The 22,123-nt window shown below is 43.5% G+C and overlaps 1 protein-coding gene across 5 annotated transcripts in view; it reads right to left on the reverse strand.

The window, feature by feature from the left end:
• Nucleotides 1-344: 344 nt before the first annotated feature.
• Nucleotides 345-22,123, reverse strand: part of LOC138200357 (adenylate cyclase type 1-like) — a 37,605-nt gene continuing 15,826 nt past the window's right edge. For 2 of the 5 annotated variants that reach the window (XM_069152944.1, XM_069152943.1), the window contains 16 exons: nt 21,965-22,092; nt 19,133-19,291; nt 16,992-17,133; nt 15,311-15,466; nt 13,059-13,253; nt 11,808-11,905; nt 11,486-11,570; nt 10,310-10,399; nt 8,356-8,645; nt 7,937-8,063; nt 7,028-7,144; nt 4,249-4,395; nt 3,657-3,755; nt 2,356-2,470; nt 1,628-1,752; nt 345-1,217 (listed from right to left, as the gene is read on the reverse strand). In XM_069152944.1, the coding sequence (XP_069009045.1) occupies nt 888-1,217; nt 1,628-1,752; nt 2,356-2,470; nt 3,657-3,755; nt 4,249-4,395; nt 7,028-7,144; nt 7,937-8,063; nt 8,356-8,645; nt 10,310-10,399; nt 11,486-11,570; nt 11,808-11,905; nt 13,059-13,253; nt 15,311-15,466; nt 16,992-17,133; nt 19,133-19,291; nt 21,965-22,092 (2,403 nt within the window). In that variant the 3' untranslated portion in view covers nt 345-887. Of the gene's footprint in view, nt 1,218-1,627; nt 1,753-2,355; nt 2,471-3,656; nt 3,756-4,248; nt 4,396-7,027; nt 7,145-7,936; nt 8,064-8,355; nt 8,646-10,309; nt 10,400-11,485; nt 11,571-11,807; nt 11,906-13,023; nt 13,254-15,310; nt 15,467-16,991; nt 17,134-19,132; nt 19,292-21,964; nt 22,093-22,123 lie in introns of those variants that run through there. The other 3 variants (XM_069152945.1, XM_069152948.1, XM_069152946.1) reach the window with 3 other exon arrangements.

Below are 22,123 nucleotides of genomic sequence, written 5' to 3' on the forward strand. Positions count from 1 at the left end.
AAAACCGCTTTTATTGCTACACTTTTGACGAAGGAAGAGTCTGGAAGTCAAGCATCATAGGGGAAACACACACACACACACACACACACACACACACACACACACACACACACACACGACCGAAATGCAGCAGTGGCATCATGCACTTAAAGAACGCTGAGCGGACCGGGTCGGCTCAGGTGCCGTCGGCGAAAGGGGGCGGAGACCGACTCGAAGGCAAAACGCCGCCCCGTCATGTTTTTTTTTTTGGGGGCAAAAAGTTCGTTAAACTGCCGTTTGAACACCCCTCTCCCCCCCCCCCCCCTCCCTCCCTCCGCGATTATTTCATCTGAATTGGTGTCCGATAAATCGACGTAAAGGATCGTAAAAAAAAAAAAAAAAAAAAAAAAAAGGCAACAGCAACAAAACAAAAACAAAAATGGCAAGAAACTTGTGAGGAGTGGTCGCTAAGGCAACAGCACTGATTTTGGTTTTAATACTGAGAGAGAAAGAAAAGGGTCGGCTGAAGTTGTTTTAAAGGAAAATATCCGCGTTGTTTGCGTGCTACACTTTCAAATGTCGTTTTTCTTTTTTTTTTAATGACGCTGATTTAGTTTATTGAAGTCGCGGATGCAGGTTTTGGCAGTCGGCTCTGAAATCCCGGAGACATCCTTGGCCTTTTGATTGAAGTTAGAGCAAACGTGGCTAAAGCGTCCCGCGTCCGACCGAGGCCCGAAAACCCGGAACCGCCGCCCGGCCCCGAGTCCGAGGCCTCCCATTGGTCGATCGGAGTCTCGGCGGACAGTCGGAAGACTCCGCTACAGCTGTTTACTCACCTTCCGCTCTTATCTCCTTGTTTTCCTCGGTCACCATGGAGACGGCGCAGGGGAAGAGGGCGGGGGGAAGTGTCACACCGTCGCCGTGGGAACGGACGGCAGGTACCTGGTGGTGCTGGTGGACGTGGTGGGTTTGGCCGCCGGGCTCGGGGTCCTGATGGTGGCGTAGGCGGTGACGGTGGGGGCGGGGCTTAGCCTGGTGCACACGCTGCCGTGGGCGAACGCGCTCGTCCGCCGCTCGGCGCCGCCGGGCTGCTGCAGCTGGGTCGAAGACGGCCCGCCGCCCTGCCGGCGCCCCTCCAGGAAATACGTGAGCATCTGACCTTTGCCCTTCACGCTGACCTGCCCGCGGCACACGAAGTTGTAGTAGTCGGCGATGAGGCGGTGCACGTCCTCCGTGACCTGGAGGTGGAGGGGGGGGGGGGGGGGGGGGTTTACAACAGCCATCCGTCACGCTCTCCTGAACAAAATATCTCAAGAATGCCTCGAGGGGAATTGGGTCAAACTTGGCAAAAAAAACATTCACGTGGTACTAAGGATGAAATGATTTAATTTGGGGTGGGAGGTACGGGCGGGGGGGGGAGGGGTCAAAGGTCAAAGTCACCGCGACCTGACGTTCCCCACGTCCGTCCATCCCGTACCTTGTGAACGCGTTAAATCAAGAACACCCTCGAGGGAATTTTTTTAAATTAGGCAACAAAAAAACATTCACTTCGTACCGATGATGACCTGATAAAAGTGTTGGTGTTGAAGGGGTCAAAGGTCAAGGTCACTGTCACCTCAATGCTTTAGTCAGACTTGAGCCGCCGTACCTGAATCTTCCCCTGGACGCCGGTGCTGTCCATCCTGCTGGCCACGTTCACCGTGTTTCCCCAGATGTCGTACTGAGGCCTCCTGGCTCCGATCACTCCGGCCACCACGGGCCCGGCGTTGATACCTGGAGGGAACAAAGTACGTCTGGGTCCATCACACTGCACACGTGAAGGTCATTGGTCCTGCAAGCAATCCCATTCAGGAAACATTTCATTTCCATCTTGTTGGGGATATTACTGTGTTTAAAGATGTCTAAATATATAATCATAACACTACGTCGTTGCAGCCGGGACAGAAACTCGCATAAATCTCTCAGATTTTTTTTCTTCTCTTTCTCCAAACTCCAGCTTGGAGTGAAATTTACCCGAAAACTGCGTTTTCTGCAAAGTGCACACAAAAACATGCATTTTTTTTTTTACACTCGGAGCCCCACAGCCTGCAGACAGGATGACACTGTGTACACCAAGTTACACTGGGATTAAACACGGGCTCCCGTCGCAGGCTCCCCACAGGATACCCGACACAATGGAGGCCCGAGCTGCAGGTCTCGCTGTGACGAGCTTCCTGGAGGGAACGCTGCTCTTCTGATGCATTTCCTCCGCAAACTTACCGGCACTGAGCGTCCACGGTGGCCAGTGCAATAGGTCAGGAGCGCTGGCATCAGTGTTTATATAGGCCACTGTGTGAGTGTGTGTGTGTGTGTGTGTGTGTGTGTGTCTTCGCTCACCCACTCTCAGGACAAAGTCGTTGTACGACTGATAGTTGATGGCGTCGAGGACGTCGAACATCTCGATGGCGAAATCGGACACGGTGCATAAATGTGAGGTGATGGACTTCTTCGTCTGAGAATTAAATCAAAAATAAACACAGATGTTAATGCAAGAATAAGCACGCTTACAGTTATATGAGAGTTTCTGCTGACTAAAGAAATTTAACTTCATGACCTATAATGACGGAAAATAGCCACTTTTGTGCCGATCAGACAAAATCCAGCCACAGTTTGTTATTCCCAGTTTTATTTACATGTTCACAGCCAGTTCAACATTTTAAGGTTTTTGAGCTGCTTAAACAACAAACTGATAAAAAATATTTCCTTTTAAATGGCTCCTTCCCACATTTTAATTGATCAATTTTACAAACTTTACAACTGGCTTTTCTTTGAAAGTCATCGTTTTGTAGCCAAAGCTCTTCAAATGAAAATGTTCCTGCATGTTTTGCCTTCGTTAGCGGCGACGGGGAAAAAGTGATTGTTGACGAGCGGGAAGGAGATAAAAAAAAAAAAACACTTCGAAAACAAGTTCAGTATTACAAAACACACTTCATGGAAACTATTACATCTTGATGAATAGCAACTAAAATTGAAACGTCCTGATATTCCAGGTCTTCGGCCTGCGCGGTGTCTTGCTTTGCGCTCCTCTTTCTTGGCGTGTCTCGCTATGTACGCGGGTGAACAAAAACCACGCGCCTGCTTTTTGGTTACAAGTTGTCGGACCTCAAAAATTCAACACCGATGATCGTCATCCAAGAGAAACTCGTCGATTTGACGGTCGGACCTGCAGCAGCAACACGTGACAGGTAACGCACAGGCCGGGCGGGCAGTGTGTCGCAGGCAAGTGATCGAATCCCCCGACTTTCCCCGACTTTTTATAATCCTGTGATATTCCAGAAAAATTCCACGACCCAGTGGGAAGCCGGTTACATCTGAGGCAGGAAGTGATGTGAGCCTCTTGTTTCTGTTTTCCCTCACGCGATTTTTCACACACACATGAAAGCCACAAAGAACCGAAGCTTAGGTAAAGTTGCAGAAAAAGGGCCCTTTTGTTTGTCGGCTTTGCCGGGATTTAAAGAAACTTTACGGATGTGGAATATGCTGACGCCACAGAGGCGGCTAATCCACCCTCGCAGAGGAGTTTTGTCTCTAAATATCAACGCTCACCTGGAAAACATTCTTAACAATACCGAACCTGCAAAAAAAAAAAAAAAAACACCCTCATGCAGGATCTAATTATAGACGTGCTGCATGTGTACCTTGGAGGCCGTCGTAGGAACCAGCCCTACTGCAGCCATGTACGTGCTGCCGATGGTCTTGATTTTCTCGATGTCCCTGTAGCACTCTTTGTCCATCAGCTGGAAGACGAGGAAAAAAAAAACAACAATAAAAAAACAGGAGGGAAACGTTATTACAAATTTCAAATCAAATTGGACTAAATTGCCAGTTTAAGTTCATATTTATTGTAAGTTGTGCAATTTAAACTGGACCGTTTCAGCACATCGGAGTAAATTAATGCTTTACGCTGCTGATTATAGATCGAAGCGGTCCAAACGTCATCTGCAAGTAATTCCTTATTTTTGCAGAACTTTCCCACCCGCAACCAAAGCTTGTTATACTGCATCAATAAACACAGCTTTTATTTTTTATTTATTTATTTTTTTAAAGCCTCAGTTACAGCCGCAACGTCATCTTTAAAAAGCAGACGTTACAGAGGAAGGTCACGCCGCGCAGAAATCTTCCCGCCCCCCCCCCCCCTCCGGATTCTCTGAAGGCAACCTGCAGGAAAAAAAAGATATAAAAATGTGTGATTTGCGGACGCCGGGGATGGAACGAATCGTTTTTACTCGCCTCATCAAAGTCGGCGATGATCTCATTGAGCAGCCTCAGACACTCGACTCCCATGTTGTTCCCGTCCAGCTCGATGTAGAAGTCGTTGAAGTTGGCGATGGAGGCGAACAGCACTCCGACCTGAGCGTAGGACTGGTAGTACAGGTCCTGGAGGGGGGAGGGCGGACCCGATCACGACTGATTGTAATCACCAGCACTGATTCAGACAGCAAAATAAAAAAAGAGAGTTCTGCAGTGGGAAGGGAGGAAGTAAAGGGGTCGGTTCGCCCCCAACGAATTTGAGCATCGAAGGTCCTTCTTTAGCTTTGGGAACAATCAGGAGTTCTGTAGTGTTTTTTGGAGCGTTTAACCACATGTCGTTAGTGAATAGGGACGACAGGAAGTGTGGAGCTCCCGCGTTGTTTTGCAGTCATGCAGATAGTTTTGTTTTTATCAGGTTTTCAAAATATCTGTCTCTGAGATTTTTGCTTTCATCGGACTGTGAATTAAATGTCTCAAAACTCAGCACTTTAAGGAGCTTTTTATTTTGTGCAATAAAAATCAGCAGCTTTGGTCTAATTGGCACATTTTCATTCCTGTATTTATTTACTTTTTTATTGGTGGATTGATTTTAGTAGTCTTTGTGTTCTTAGCCCTGTTTTTAATCAACTATCACTTATTGGTTGTTTATTTCATTATAATTTCCTTTAAACACTAGATTTATATTTGTGATCTATCCATCTATCTATACGATAAAAGTATTTTTAACACCTGACAAACATCCTCAAATTCCATTTAATTTTTCCTCCCCGTGTTACAGACCGTCTCCTCGTTAGAACTAATAGTTGATATATTTTTGCATTCATTTTGTTGTAAAGTTGCCTTTGTTTACAACCAAGTTCCAACTGTGGTGGAAATCTACTGTATTTTATGAAATCTGTAATTATGACTTGCACATGCTGATGCGCCTCAGCATTCATTTATGGGTATTTTCATACAGAAATAGATTTAATATGTGAGCCATGGAGCTGCTGGTCGAGACCAAGATTTAAGAGAGCTCAATTAAAAAAAAAACCACTTGGATCTTTTTGGTTTTGGCAGAAATCTCTCAAAACTCCTCAAAAACAAATAAAAACATAAACAAAAACAAATGAATAAAACTCCCTGCATGGCAACATGTCGCCACCTAAAGTAGGATCTCGTTATTTGGTTGAACTGGCCCTTTAAGAAACTTGTAAAGAAATCAGGCTGTTTACCTAAATCAGGGAGGAGGATTTCAGCAAAATATAGTCCAGTTCCATGGAGACAGCTGAAAACTGTATTTTCTAGATGTAATGAAAATGTTTTTTTAACCGTCACGTCGGAGCAGCGAAGCGTTTGTATTCCAGGCAGCGGAGTCCCACGGCGTCGTGTTATGAATGCAGTGTATGGGTGAACTTTAGCCCAGAGGAAAGAGAGGAAGCCTTTCTATACACCGTCGCTCGGCGGGGTCACCGATGTGCTGGAAACACACTTCCTGACTTCCTGCCCCGAGTCTTTACTAGTCTCAGCCTCAGACGATCCCTCAGACAGCCCCGCTGAGCGTTGAGGGAGAAAACGCTGCTGCCTTATTGTTTTTATTCTTATTATTAATAACAAATTCCTGGAACCAGAACTTGTTAAAAAGAAAAAAGCTGTTAAAAGACGCCGTATTTCTGCGTATTGGTGACATATTGCCTCCTAACGACGATCACGCTTTTAACACGATAAACTGGCTAAATTCTATAAACTGCGTCCCAACTGTGGTTCTTCTGTTTTATGTACTCATAATATTCACTGAATATTACAACTAAACCACCACTCTGCACATAAATATCAGAGCACCCCATGACAAAATTGATTTCTTTTATGTGATATTTTGCCAATTTTAAAGAGATATTTGAATATAAATTCAATAATATAGATTAATTTGAGGACTTTTTTGCACTAATTAGGGTCGCCAGCTTCATATACTTTGTTTTCGTTGACGTAAACTAAAAACTAACTAAACTTCACACCTGCAAATATTGAAATACTGATTCACAGAGCGAAAGGATGTGTGTTTAGAGGAGGAGTGTGTGTGTGTGGGGGGGGGGGGGGGGTATTTTGCAGTATGTGAAGTGGGCATTTGCTTCAGCAGAGCTTGTGTAACCTGCTCCAGTTTTAGTCATAAATCTGTCCACTTCTGCAGCATGACCTTCAGACCTGATTGACAGGAAGCACTTCAGATGAAGAGATTAGATTATTTCTAACTGCCCAGTAAAAAGTCTGTATTTGGTGATTTTAAAAGGTCAAAAAGACATCCGGGTGAAAAAAGAGTTTTAAAAGTGTCAGATTTATATATATATATATATATATAAAATTCAATCCCTGTGCGTGAAACTAAAATGATCAGCATGGGTTGTAATGGCAATCACAGCTTCTGACGTCATGCATTTGATTAGTGTTTTGCAGAACTTAATCAACTCTTGAGATCCGTCTGTCTTCAGACTGAAAGAAAAAAAAAAAAAAAAACTTTACCCGACAGGAATCTGGAGAAGTAAAGAAACGAGTCCTCTCATTATATCGATTATTCACTTACTGATGGGAAAATGTGATCCAGCTTTAAAAAGGGTCACGAGTTTAAAGAAAAGGTTGGGAAACACTTGACTCGGATCTCTAGAAAAACACAGGAGTCCTTTCATGCGTCAAAAGGCTCTTTAACACCGATGATCCCGGCTGGACGGCCCAAACACCCCCCCCCCCCCGTCCCCCCCAACCTCCCCCTCTCGCGGACGCTCACCATGTTCCTGGGGTTTGACATGAGGAAGTGTTGCGCCACATGAGCCGGCAGCAGGTTGAACAGGATCCGCTTGTTGTCCAGCTTCACCTTCTCCATGTCGCCTCTCTCCTCCTCCGCCTGAACGCCTCACACACACACACACACACACACACACACACACACACACACACACACACACACACACACACACGGAGGAGGAGGAAGACGTGAAACTGATGCTGTGTGGGGAGCTTTAGATGTAATTGCTCGTCCTTATCACTAGAGGGAGATAATGATTTGCAAACAACACAACCGCTCACTGTCCTTCCGAAAATAGAAACACGCAGCCGTTCATGAGAAACAACAAGGAGGATGTAAACGGAGGAGAAAAAAAAAAAAAGTGCATCATTTCAACCCATTTCTGCATAAAAAAAAAAAAACGGAGTCATAACCGAACAAAACATATTCATGTACAAATTGAATTCAAAAGCGGCACATAATTTGACAAAGCCAGCTTTTAAATATCGAAGACTTTCATCATTGAGGAGTAATTCATATGTAACCTCAATCAAAATCTGCATTTATGCTGTTTGCAAAGTCTAAACAGAGATTCAAATGCTGAGTAATCAATGTTTCAGGTGCTTTTCACCACTCCAGCCTGAATCATTATAACCGAGATGACGGGACATTACCTGTCAATTTATTTGAATTTATATATAGAATAAGGCAGTTTGCTGCAGGAAAATACAGAAAAAAAAGTATGTGAAGTATTTGAAGCTATTAATTAGGAGTAAAAAATATGAGAGAAACACAAACGAGGGAAGTCAGGGATCAAACCACACAAGTACAAAACAAAAATAACTCCAGAAGGCCATTTTCTAGATGTAATGTTACAAATAGGGGGTTTAAATGTACGATATAAAAACACACCTGAGTTGCCCAGAGATAGTCGAGCCGCAGCTTCAGGTCCAGTTGTCTCGAATGAAGTGCCAGAGCTCCAGAAAACAGCAAGACGGCCAGCACGGGGTCGTAACCTCGAGTGTGGAGGAAGCCGCCGCTGCAAGATGGAGAAACAAAATGAGTTTCTATTTCTTTCAAAATTGAAAAAAGAAAAACAGTGGAGGAAGAAGAACTCAGGTCCTTCACTTAAGTAAAAACACTCAATACAGAGAAATGAGCCCAGAGACACATATACTGTAAAAAAAAAACATGACACTGATAGATGATTAAATGTCGGATGTAAAAGCAACATTTTACCGTAATATTCTGTTGAGGTGAAGGAAATTAAATAGAAATAAATAAACTTATATCTTCTCCACATCAAACGACACATCACAATGCAGCCTCACCCCACGGCTTGGCGGTAGCTGCTTGTCTCCATGACGACGGTGTAGGTGACAGAGAGGAGGAGGAGCAGGATGATCTTGGGGAGCGAGGAGACGCGGAGGTAAGGGACCAGGGTGAGGGTGCCGGCCACGCAGGACAGGAGGCCGTACGCCATGTTGGAGCACGCCCTGTCCACCGCCGTGCTGTTGGCGGGTCCGAGCCCGAGAGCGTCCGCGGGGATGTCCTCCGCGGGGACGTCCTCCGCGGAGCGGTTGGAGTTCGTCCCGAATCTCCCCCAAGGAACACAACACACCTGGAAGACAAAGAAACCGGTTTAAAGAGTTTTCCTGCCTTATGCTGCAATACCAGCGAGTGCCACTAGAGGTCGGCTCCAAAAAGCCTCCGGCTCCATAGACTCCCATTCAACTTCTCTCATCAAATCCAAAGTGAATAAAATGTGTCCATCAGTTATCTCGGTGTTGTTAGCTAAAGTCACTCCTTCTTATTAGTTTTCTGGAGGTCCATCTGAAAATAATCCCTCATTCATTAGAAAAGAAGATTCAAGAAGACCTGTTTTTGGGGGTGTGTCTGTTTGATTGACAGGTCTGTGGTGCAGTCAGGTTACAGCTATCGGTGGGCGGGACGAAGTATCGTCAGGTTTCCAATCAGATCCACCTGCTCGCTCGCCCCCCCCCAGCTCGTCCAAATATGGTCACTTCCTGCTCCAAACCGCTCTGAACTAGCAGAAACGGCCGCTCACAAATATTATAACATCCCTGCTGCAACACTTGTGTTTTATTTTAATTAACTTGCAGTCAAACACACACACACACATCTGAGGCTGAGCAACTTCTCGGGCCGGCACCAACGCCAACCAAATGGCATTTAAGATATTTTAGTGGGTATTATTGTTTTATTCTTCGGAGACTCCGCAGCTCCATCTGCTCAGCTGTGATGTGATATTCTGCCAAACTTGGACTACAGAGACTCAAAAACAGTGCAGTCTGCTGGATGAGGAGGAAAACGCTGACTCTAATTCTACCTCATCAAACTCAAGTTGTTTTTTTATGCATTGAACACTCTATTCATTTATTAAATTTTTTTTTTTTTTTTTGTAGAGGCTTTTATACCATTATATGGTGCCCTTATTTTAAGCATTTCTGGGCACGACTAAATTCTTTGCCACATGTTTAAATGTGTTCGTTTTAGTGTTATCGGTTGTTCATATTGCTGTATTTATGAATCTTATTTATGAATTTATGAATGAATGGGTGTTTATAAGTGCTCAATATTTAGATGATATGTATTTTCTGCATCAGGTGTTATTAAAACAGTTTAGGATGAACTTCAAGACCACTTATCTGCATTTTTCCAGCTTTCAACAGCGACTCACAGATTTAGTTTTTAACCCAACATTATATACCGCGTAGTCACATGACTTAAACCAAATCTGCTCCTATTTCTGCCGTAAGATGCAGCTGAGAGGTCTAGAAAATATCTAGTAAGTTGTGATACAGGGGATTGTTAAATGAAAATAAGTATATTTGAAATTTTTTATTGATGCATTTGTGATCATCAGTGCTTTATAATACACTATAAATGGTTGTTTTCTTTATTCATGATTAAGATTAAAGACATAAAAAAAATAATGTAAGGATCATTTCACAGTATTTCCAAAACATTTTGATCACATTTCATTTCATGCTCTTCCTCAGTGAACAGCATCCGTTTAACTTATTTTCCACCCTTCGGTCACATGACAAAAAACAAGTTATCTCCATGACAACAAACAGCGTCAGCTAAAGATGAGCCGCGGTTTGAAAGTCCAAGAAAAGCAAGAGTTTCTTCTTGTTTTATGACTCTGTAAATGTGTTTTTATTGGTTTTGTAAGAAAAAGTGCTTCACAAATGACCTCAAACTGAAATTATGATATTATTATAACATGATATTATTATATGGGATCTAATACACACTTACCACACAGGCCTGGGTGACGGAGTAGGTGAGCAGAACGAGGAAGGTGCACAGTACGGTTCGGATCTGGATGGTGAGGCAGCCTGGTTGGCACTAAAACCAGAGAGGAGAGACGGGGAGGTGGGAGGTGGAGGGGAGGTGGGAGGTGGAGAACAGAACCAGTCAGTAAATGAAGCATCTGTTTGTCTACCTTAATAGCTTTTTAGACACATCATTAGCCAGCGGTGGAAATCAAACGAGCGCCTTTTTGCGGTGTGGCTCATTATGTGAAAGTCTATTAGAGGAGATGCTTAAAGGATGCGATGACAGTTCAATGTAGCGTGATACCACAGTGTCATGTAGGGGTCAAACATGTGACGTCAAAAATACACCGTGTGCCCAGACTGGAGTCGAACGATAATCATCAAAAGCTGCTAAACTGGTAAAAAGATGTTCAATGTTTGAAGTGACTGTTAGCATTTTGTTAAGTTAAACAAAGGGATATAAAAAAAAATGAAGAGGTGCAAAGCACCCACAAACACACCAAACGACCAAACGGATACTCAAAACATCCCTAGAGATCTGAAATGATTGCAAACGGACTTTAAACAACCACAAAAAGACTCAAAATGTCGCACTCAAAACAATTGATTAAAAGAGGTTTAAAATAACCTTGAAGAGACTTTAAAAGATATGTGAAATGATCCTGAAACTCAAAACAACCACAAAGACTCAACAGCCATAAAGACTCAAAACAACCATAAAGACTCAAAACAACCATAAAGACTCAGATTGACTATAAAGAAACTAAAAACAACCACAAAGAGACAACTCTTTAGAAAATAATCCTGAAGTGTGATGAAGGGATTAACAGAAAATGTCATACGTGTTTACGGGAGCTTCATAAACATGAATCTTTGCTCGATATCACTGTAAACTGAATATCTTTGGGGTTTTTGAGTGTTAGTTGGACAAACCCAGTGATTTGAAGGAGTTAAAAGTGGCAGCCATCACTAGTCCTGGACATTTTAAAGACAAAAAAAAAATCAACAACTTAACCTGATTTATAGCGAAACTCAAAATCTCTCAGTTCATTTGAAACGTTCACAGACTTTTACCTTTCACAGCTGCACTCGTTCGTAGCAGCGGCATATTAGTTTAGCTCAAAGGAGGCCGCAGGGAGCGGGCCGGGAGTCCTACCTGAACACTGGTGAGATGCAGGTACATGACACAGGCCACGTGGAAACACACACACAGCACCAGCAGCAGCAGCACCAGCATCCCCCTGAGAGACGAGGAGACGAGGACACACCTGAGTGAGCAGGGCTTCCCCACCTTCCACCGACGGCAGTGAAACAAACACACCGGCCCGTCTAATTGTCCCGCTAGAACCCTCGAGGGAGATCGATCCAATTACAAGTGGACAAACAGCGTGTGTGTGCGTGCGTGCGTGTGTGCGTGTGTGTGTGTGTGTGTGTGTGTGTGTGTGTGTGTGTGTGTGTGTGTGTGTGTGTGTACGTACTGTGGGATCATGAGCAGATAGATAAGGCCAAAAAGAGCAGCGAGGATCAGAGAGAGAACCACGGCGCTGATGAAGTGGTCGTCGTACACCTGGTGATACTGAGAGAGGAGGAAACAGACAGAGTGTGATCATACAAGAAACACTCAGCGTCCCTCCGTCCCTCCGTCCAACTATCCATCCATCCATCCATCCGTCCAACTATCCATCCATCCATCCATCCGTCCGTCCATCCATCCATCCATCTATTTTGACAACAAATGAGTGCATCCTGTGTAGATTATTAAAACCCGTTAACAGCACCAGTAAAAACATATACTGCCGTCTGCCAATAAAACGTTTATTTAATAATAAAGAGAAATAAGAGAGAATTTCTTTGGAACAAATTGTGTCTTTTGAAGAAGGTGGATGTTTGTGCCAACTAAACTTCTCTCATCTTTTCGCAGGAATAACGAGGGAACTTCTGGAGCTGTGATGTGCTGTTAGATCTAAATTTGTAGTCCAGTAATGTGTACTGAGCTCCGCCGGCACCTTCGGGAAAAAAAAAATGTTTCACTGTTGTGTGGGAGTAAATAAACTCATTATACTAATTTGTTGCTTTTTTTTTTTTTTTTTTACCGCTGGTGGCGTTTTCCTGAAAGATCAGACACATAAAATATGTTAAAAATAAGAGACACAATTAACTAGTTTTTACTTTGTGCAGCGTTTTTTCTCCTGCAAACCACACACACACACACACACACACACACACACACACACACACACACACACACACACACACACACACACACACACAGAAACCCGTCCCTGCTCTGTGTCTCCTTTATGGCTCTCACCCACGCATACACAGGAGAAAGATATCACGTGTGGCGCTCAGACGTTCCCAAATCATTATCTGCACCCCCTCCTGAGAGGGTGGGTGGATTCCTCATATGCACACACACACACACACACACACACACACACACACACACACACACACACACACACAGACGCACACAGATCATAGACAAGAGGCGTGGGAGAGACGGAGAAAGGGCAGAAAGAGAATTAGAGGACTGTGTAAGGTGTGTATGCGTGAGAGGAAGACAGGGGAGGAGGTAGGGGGGGTCGGGGGGGGCATGCAGTCACGAAGCATGTCACCTTGTGTGTGTGTGTGTGTGTGTGTGTGTGTGTGTGTGTGTGTGTGTGTAATGAGCAAAAGTATAGATTTGCGTGCTTTTGAAAGTCTCCGGGCTGCGGTGCGTCCCTCACCCGGCGCTCCCGGTCTCCGCTCCTGTAGAACAGCGTGATGTAGTTGAGGTCCGACGTCTCCGACTCGGTCTGCCGCGCCTCGATGAGCCGCCCGATGTAGCGGTTGACCCGCGTGCCCGGTGAGTGCTGCACGGCGGTGGCGGAGAAGGACGTCCGGCTCCTCGTCTTCTCCGAGGCGGTCCGCAGGGCCCGCCGCTGTCGGAGGAAAGACGGCAACGATCGGTCATATGCAGAGAGGCCCCCGGCCCCGGGCCCCGGCTCCGGCCCTGGCCCCGCTCCCCCGGGCCCCGGCTCCGGCCCTGGCCCTGGCCCCGCTCCCCCGGGCCCCGGCTCCGGCCCTGGCCATGGCCCCGCTCCCCCCGGCCCTGGCCCTGGCCCCGCTCCCCCCGGCCCTGGCCCTGGCCCCGCTCCCCCCGGCCCTGGCCCTGGCCCCGCTCCCCCGGGCCCCGGCTCCGGCCCTGGCCCCGCCCCCCTCGGGCCCCGGGTAGTTCACGTATTAAATATAAAACACACAAACTATGTTGTAATGCAAAAGAGCCAAAAATCAAACCCAAGCGTAAAAGAGGGTTGAAACAAAATATGCCATAAAAAACCATAAATAAGAATTTCTCTGTAGTCGAAGACAATAAATTAAACTTTATTTATCGATATCTAAAAAAATCGATACGCAACCCCTTCCCCCCCCTGTTAAATTTTTTTTTTGTCTTCGTGGGAGTCGAGTTTTAAACTCCCAAAGAGTTCAAAGTTCAACTCCTGAAAAGTGTTAGAAGATCAACTCCTACAAAAGAGTTTCTTTCACAAGTAAATAGAGTTGATTTGAACTCAGAGTTTATTCCAAAGATGTGAATTTGCTGTGTAGAAATAAATAAGTAAAAGAAATTATAAAACGGTTTGTCTAATATGATTTTTTTTGGTGTTTTGGCCCAAACAATTTGCGCCTGTCATAATTCTATTATAAAAACTAAAAAAAATTCTCTATGTCACAATGCGACGTTTTTTTTTTTTTTGGCTACTCGGTATAATCATGTAACAATGTGTTGTAATGCTATTAGAGGAGATGATACCAGGCTGCGTGGGTGATTACCAGCAGTCATAATGCCGCCTCATCAGAATCATGACGTTACGAATGCCTCGCCGCGCTCATACGGCCGGATTACAGCTGGCGGAGCTTTTTCTGACAGCCGGGCGCCCTGTTGATGCCACGACACCGAACGCCGGCCGAAAAAAATGTTTAAAAAAAAAACAGCAGCCACGTGACTCGCTGCTGCGTCATCGTTGGTTTCAGAGCAAACACACACACACACACACACACACACACACACACACACACACACACACACACACACACACACACACACACACACACGCACACAGGAATAATGCACACACACACTTTATGTCAAAAAGGTTTCTCATGGTATCTATTCCACCGGCTTACTTTTCAGCAAGTAGTCATGATGCAGAAGCGCTGTGAAATCTAGAAATCCAGATTACTGTGTGTGTGTGTGTGTGTGTGTGTGTGTGTGTGTGTGTGTGTGTGTGTGTGTGTGTGTGTGTGTGTGTGTGTGTGTGTGTAGATTATGGAGCCGAGCAGGATTTCACTCCATCACAAATGGACACACAAACCCATTAAAAGGAATTTGTTTTTTTTATTTACTACGGAACGCAGAAATATATTATTTAATGTAAATCATTTTTTCTTTGACCTTTCTCACATCGTCACCTAGTTTTTAAGTGTTGTTTTATTTTAAATGTCCGAAACTTGCAGCCTCACAGGCAGCTTCTCGTCTTTGGGAATTTGTCTGTAGTCGAAGATAATAAATTAAACTCATTTTCAAAGACAAATAAATATAATAAAATGCACATTCACCTGTTTACATGAAGCTAATCAATCTTAAATCAAGGCCTTCTTTTTAATTTTGTACTCGTTTTAATGATGCAATGTTTTCAGTGTTTTGAAAAGTTTTTTTAAACTGGCTCCATTTACAGGTTTTTATTTATTTTTTTTTGCTTGAAATTTGCAAATGTCAGCAGAATATTGTGGTTTATTCTGCAGTAGTGAAGATTTGCAGTGTGGTGACAGTTCGGGTTTCACGTCAGTGTCGAGTCCCTGAAACCTGAACGTAGAGCGGCCCTGATTTAATGTTGATTAATTACACCCGTCATAAAAAAAAAAAAAAAAAACAACAAGAAAACCTGGCATGAAAAAGCCTCAGTCGCCTTTTGACATGTTTACATGCGTGAACACGCACCTTGTCGTCGTCGTCGCAGGTCATGACGTTGGAGAACGGGATCTCGGCCTTGAACATCTTCCGGCAGTGCATGAGCTGCACCAGCAGGTAGCACACCGTCTTAAACTTCATCCTCTTGGCCGGTTTGATGTCGGATAGAATAAGACCGGGGAAGATCTGCAAGTGAAGACAAAAAGAAAAACAAATGAGATACGAGGTACAGGAAAACAATTTATGGTTGAATTTTTTTACACAGTGGAACATAAACTCTGAAAACGACAACCGTCGCTGCGTTTTGTCGTCAATTTTCACGTTTCAAATAAAACCGTGAAAAAAAAAAAAAAAAAAAAAATTCCGGCATGCTTTTACTTTGAAAGTTTTCATTTTATTTTCCTTTGAAATTGAAATCCAACATCTTTATGTGGCGTATGCATGTTTTCATATCTAGATTTAAATAAGTGGTAACACTTAGCGTGTTAGCTCGTGACTATGCTAACATACTAACATTAATGTTGTATGCGCTTAAATTCGCAATTTTTTTGTTTTGTTAACATAAACAGAAAATATCCAACAATAAACAACAAATGAGAACTAAGCTAAATTAAATTGAATGATATGTAAATTAAACTAAGTAGAAAAATGTGTTAGCCTGAGCAAGCTAACCCAAAACATGTATAAAACAACATAAGCGAAGACTTGTATGTAAAAATAAGAACATTATTTAGTATTAATATTGTGCAGCCTGTTGTACTGTGTTGGCATGTTAACATTCAGCATGTAATGTACAACAGGTTGGCAGTATTTGGCAGGTAATATGTTAGCATTATTAGCATTAGCTTAATACTGCAGAGGGAGAAGATTTTTGATATTTGATATCATGTATATATATATATAATATATCATATTATATATCATTATTATGATCATTCTTTTATTATGGAATTCAGTTATTTGTTCCACTTTTTTTTTGTATTAGTTGGTCACGTTTTGGTGTTTTAAAGTAAATTAAAACCCTGAATGTCTGTTTCACATTTAATGGCAAGATTTTGCTCTTTCTGAAACCTGCTTAATAATTTATAAGATGCACATTCGAAAATTAAACTAAATGTTTGCAGTTTACTATTCTGAGAACCAAAGATCCAAGTTTTTCCAAGTATAAACCTGACGACAACAACAACAACAACAACAACAACAACAAAAATATGGATTACGCGGTTGACGGACGACCGTAACGTGACCAGGACATCAAAATGGAAAACGTTGCATCAGAGAATTGTCTCATTCATGGAAATAAAACTCGGATCGAGTGGGATTTTTTTTTTTTTAACAGAAACCCGTGAGATGACGTCACAAAACCTGGATGCGCCGACGTGTTTGTTTTTGCGTGTGCAGCTGCTGTGAATGTGCATTTCGCTGAGGATTTAAAAAAAAAAATCCTATGAGTACACACGCACACACACACGCACACGCACACGCACACACACACACACACACACACACACAGGGAGCTCTGTGCGCACATGTGCGGTTGGTGTGAGACAGTGATCCTCGCCATGTGTACGCCAGATTAACACACGGCCTGCCTCTCCGTCTCTCTGCATCACAGGATTAACTGTTACCACACTGAGCTGTGTCGCCTCGTCGCTGGTGTGGAGAGAAAAATAAATAAATAAATAAAATGGGAAAACCGTCTCTGGCGTACTTTGCGTCTGTGCGACGGCACGATGAAGAAGGTCTCGATGTTGTGCTTCTGCAGGAAGGCGTGCCTCTCGTGGCCGAAGCCCGGCTCCACCTCGTAGTCTCCGTTCAGACACTCCAGGGTCGTCCTGGTGATGTGCACCTTGCTGAAGAGCACAAAAACACAGCACGAGGAAAGCAGTTGTCCCCCCTCCTTATCTTTTTATCAGCCTAATACCCCCCCCCCTCGGCTTCCTCCAAACTCTTCATGAACATTTTTCTTCCTAACGACTCGTTTAATCCGGTAACGAGTCCTGAAATCTTCTTACTGGACTTGAAACGGGACCAAATTGAGCCAAAAGAGTCGACCTCATTTCCCCGCGTTTTAAATGCAAATCTGCTCGTTACTGTGGACCAGTTTCCTTCTGACGAAGTGACATTCATTTAACACTCGTGCTCGGCTGTTCAGTCTGAGCTGCTCTTACGTAATTATCTGCAACTGGAACCGGAAATAATTTCCTTTTTGAGTTTGAGATAAAGGTGACCTCATAATTCAGCCTGCAGATCAAAGCCAGTGATTAATGGATCCTGCTAATGAGGAAGGCTCCTGTTACACGTCACCAAAAGCAGGTGGTCACGTTTGACAGGGATCCAGTATCTCTGATACAGTGAGCATGTTTCAGTGTTGTTTATGTACAGTAACAGAGACTCTGCTCAGGGATGCAGTTTTATGTTTACAATGCTTTGATTTTTTTTTTTTCCTTTTTGCTTGCTTCTGGGTCAGATCAGCACACCGAGGTTGAGGATGCAGCAAGACAGAGAGAGTGTGTGTGTGTGTGTGTGTGTGTGTGTGTGTGTGTGTGTGTGTGTGTGTGTGTTTGAATGGGAGGCAAAAATCCCAAAGCTCTTTGTAGACTGTAAAACAAAACAAAAAAAAGATGCTACAGACCGTTTACCGTTTGCCACAGAGGGAAAGTCAAATTTGAATGTGGGAAATGAGGCGGAGCGTCGTTACGTCGTTGTTTTGTTTGTTAAAAAGTGAAAATAAATCAAACTGAACAGAAACAGAAGATGAAACAGAATCAAACAGCCGTTTGTTTCATGTGTGAGTCGTGAGGTGGAGGTCAGGTAGGGTGAAACTTTTAAAAGAAAAGGCCGACAGCATACATGTTTAAAACGTCCAACTTATTTTGGTGTCAGCAAAAAAAACCAGATGGAATTCACAATAAAAAATTAAGTGCATTAAAAACGGTCAGATATTAATATCAGCATCCATCTCAAAATGAGTCAGTCGGTTTATTTACAATAAATATATGCCGCCTTGATAAAATATTACTTTTTGGTGTTTATCAACCAGAAAAAAGAAGAAGATTCTTTAGTTTCAGCCTTTAAAGTTGTAAAAATGTGCCACTTTTCAGAATACAACAACATTATCAAAACTTTTCACCATTTCCTGATAGCTCACGACCAAATGCTTCATCAGTGAGTCGAGCAAACAGTCAGCAGATACATAAATATAATATATAATACATAATTCTGTGTTCACTAAGAGGAAGGAATATGTCAGACATACAAATGTGTTGCCGGTCTGGCTCTTGTGTCGTCTGTGGCACGTCTGTCGACTCTCTTCATAATTACAAGATAATAATAATAATAGCTTAAAAAACAAGCTCATAATCAATCACGCGATTTTATAATTATGAGAATTTTTAGATACAGATCTAATAATCACGATGTTAAATCTGAGATCTTGTAATTGAGATGCTTTATCATAATAACATAATACAGTAATTATGAGGTATTATTTCCAGTTGTTTTTGTTAGAGAAATGTCAACTGGAAAAATGTATTGTTGCATGTTTTTTTTTGCCTTTAATTGGATTATACCTGTTCATATATATATAATTCTGTGAGAGAAAATTGTGGCTTTATGTCAACACATCTATAAAAATACATGTAGTACATACTGTACACTGAAGGAATTAATTTCCCCCATCTGTTAATGCTATTATTGGATGCATACTGTATCTCTGTTGCTGGGATACTGTGTGTGTGTGTGTGTGTGTGTGTGTGTGTGTGTGTGTGTGTGTGTGTGTGTGTGTGTGTGTGTGTGTGTGTGTGTGTGTGTGTGTGTCTCAGTGGGTGAGAGCTCAGAGTGAGCACTGACCCCGGCAGCCCTCCGGCCTCCATCACATTTGCCAGCGTGACATCGTTTGACCAGACGTCATACTGCCACTTCCTGAGGCCCAGCACGCCACACAGCACCCGTCCCGTGTGCAGACCCACACGCATGTTCAGATCCACCTCCGTCGCCTCCACCACCGACCTGCAGGGGAGGAAGAGGGGAAGGTTTTAAACTCAAACCGCTGCAACCAAAAACTAGACAATTTAAAGGAATTTCTTTAAAGAAATCAGAGTCCGTTTCTGACACTATTTTTTCCCAGAATTTTTCTGTTTTGTCTTTCTGGAGATGAAGTCACGTTTTGCACGAAACATTCGTATTGACAAGTCCTGTAAAAAAACTAGCATAGTCGGCGGATTTCTCCGATGGGGGGGGGGAACCAAGCAGGTCATCCGTACAGCACGATCCAAACTCTCTGTTGTTGTTGTTGACTAAACAAACTCATCAAGAAGGCCAGCAGTGTGCTGGGGTGTCCACTAGATACGGTGGAGGTGGAGGGAGGCAGGAGGATGATTGCTAAGCTATCATCCCTGATGGACAACACCTCCCACCCGATGCGGGACGCCCTGGCAGCTCTGAGCAGCTCCTTCAGCCACCGGTTGATTCCCCCCCCGGTGTGTGAAGGAGAAGTACCGCAGGTCCTTCCTTCCTGCTGCTGTCAGGCTGTACAACCTGCTGTGCTCCCAGTAGACCACCGGACACACAAAAATCCATGCAATATAAATACACCGTGCAATACTACAATTATTCTGTCTGTATGTATCATATTTTTTTTGTCTTTAGTTGGTTATATTTTAGTTATTGTGGATTTGTACTTTTTCTTAGTCAATATCCTTTACTTTATTACTTATTTATGACACTTCCTGATATATTGTTTTTCACTGTCTCTTGTTTGCACTTTTCACTATGCTGCTGTAATCCTGTAAATTTCCCCACTGCGGGACCAATAAAGGATTATCTGATCTGATCTGATCTGATCTGATCTGATCTGATCTTATTTGATCTGTTGCCACGGCAATTTTGACAAGGCTAACTTGTAAACAGAAAAAAAAAAAGTGGCAAATTTTGACTGAAATGCAACAATGTGGACGTTTTTTAACTAAGACGAGATATGATGAGAAAAATGACATATTGATTTCGATGTCCAGCATTCGGCGACCTGTTCAGGGTCCCAGGTCAGCTGGGGGTCGACTCCAACCCCCCAAAGGTTTTGAACTATGCGGCCAGAGGAACTCTCTATTTTGTCCAAAACAAATAATATTCTTTGATGCCGGCCTGCAGCCCCGCGAGGCCCAAACTTTTTATCTAAAAAAAAAAAGTATAGAGCCTTCAATGACTCTGCAATGCTTCCTCACAACAAGCCGAGCACTCCGAGTGTGCACACGTATGCATCTACGTTGACGTGTGCGGACCGCCTTCCCTCGGCTTGTGTTGTGGCGCAGCCGGAGATAAAGGCGGGACTTTTCCAAAGCTGCTGCTCTCCAGCAAATCAGCGCACAAAGCTCCTCGTCGCCAGCGGGACGTCGGCCACTTCAGACGGGAGACGGAGTCACGGACGGAGCCGAGGAAGGAAATAGGAGAGCGGCGGAGGGGCTGACAAAGTGTGTGTTTGTCTGTGTGTGTTTAAAGGAGGGGATGAGTGTGTACGGCAAGCACCTGTCCTCTGAGATAAAGGACTCCTACAGCGGCATCCGTCCACTCAGACAGAGCAGCGGGGAAAGAACCTGACAGGAGGGCGCTCACACGAGAGGACGAGGCAACGGTGCTCCGTGCACGTGTGCGTTTCAACACGCTTGTAGGAGGAGGCCCAAATGTCTGGAATTAAATTAGTTTCGGTTTGAAAGATCGACCTGCAGTCGGCGTTGAGACATGTTGGGATATTTCTGATGTTGCGTGCAGAAAATAAACACAGTAGTACTTCCTGATTATCCAGGCAGACGTCATGTGGGGAAAATTAAATATTTAAGAGTCTAGTGAGCGGAGGCAAAGTGAGTTAGGAAATGCTCAGTTTCTGTAGCAGCTATTTCACATCTCCCCTTGAAAACGTCAGAATTTCCCTCTGAGGGATTAATAAAGTATATATCTATCTCTCTATCTATCTAAACTGAAAAATACATACAAATCTGTCCGATTCCCTACAAATCATGAAACGTGCAGTCAGCAAAAGCTGCAGCTGTGAATTTGATGAGAACAAACTAATCAGTCCCTCCAGGATCTCAGAGTTGTTTTCTGGATGTTGTGCTGCAGTTTTCTTCCTCAAAATTGTGATGCAATTTTTTGACATTTATGTTTATTTTTGCTGTAATATTGCGTAAATTGGCCAAAAATAGTTTTGTTCCGCCCGAACTTCTCACTCTAACTAATCCCTTTCCGAGATAATAAGCACACTGCACATCACCGAAAGAGTGAGATATATATTAGTTCCTATCTTTGTAATTTTCTGAGCTTAAAGAAGCATCACGGACTCAAAGTTTGTGACTGTAATATAAAATATAAAAAGGCTTCGTCGGCTGTAAAAATAAGAGCTTTAAAGGCTTTTTAAAATAATATTAATTCAACAGATACCATACGCACAAAACAAAGTGAAAGGGTGTATAAACTCAAAACATAATATTACTATGAACACAATTTAACGCGTATATCTGCACACACAAAAAAAAATCTTGTCAAAACAAATCATCTCATTTTAAAACTGTAGAATTTAACACGTTTGTGCATGTAAATCAAAAACCTCTGTTTCCATACAGTATGTGGTACGCTGTGCACGTTATACATATAGAAAGTGTGTGTGTGTGTGTGTGTGTGTGTCTGTCTTACGCGATCGTGTCGATCATATCCAGCCCCATCTCCACGCAGCAGTGGGCGTGGTCCGCCTTGGGTTGCGTCAGTCCGGACACGCAGTAGTAACAGTCGCCCAAAATCTTAATACGCCGGCAGTGATTCTCCTGCAGAGAGAAAGACGGACGTCTGAATTCA

This window comes from Embiotoca jacksoni, unplaced genomic scaffold (assembly GCF_022577435.1).
Source record: "Embiotoca jacksoni isolate LCO1_2020_lvr unplaced genomic scaffold, fEmbJac1.0.p SCAF_19, whole genome shotgun sequence".
In the NCBI taxonomy this organism is placed as follows: Eukaryota; Metazoa; Chordata; class Actinopteri; family Embiotocidae; genus Embiotoca; species Embiotoca jacksoni.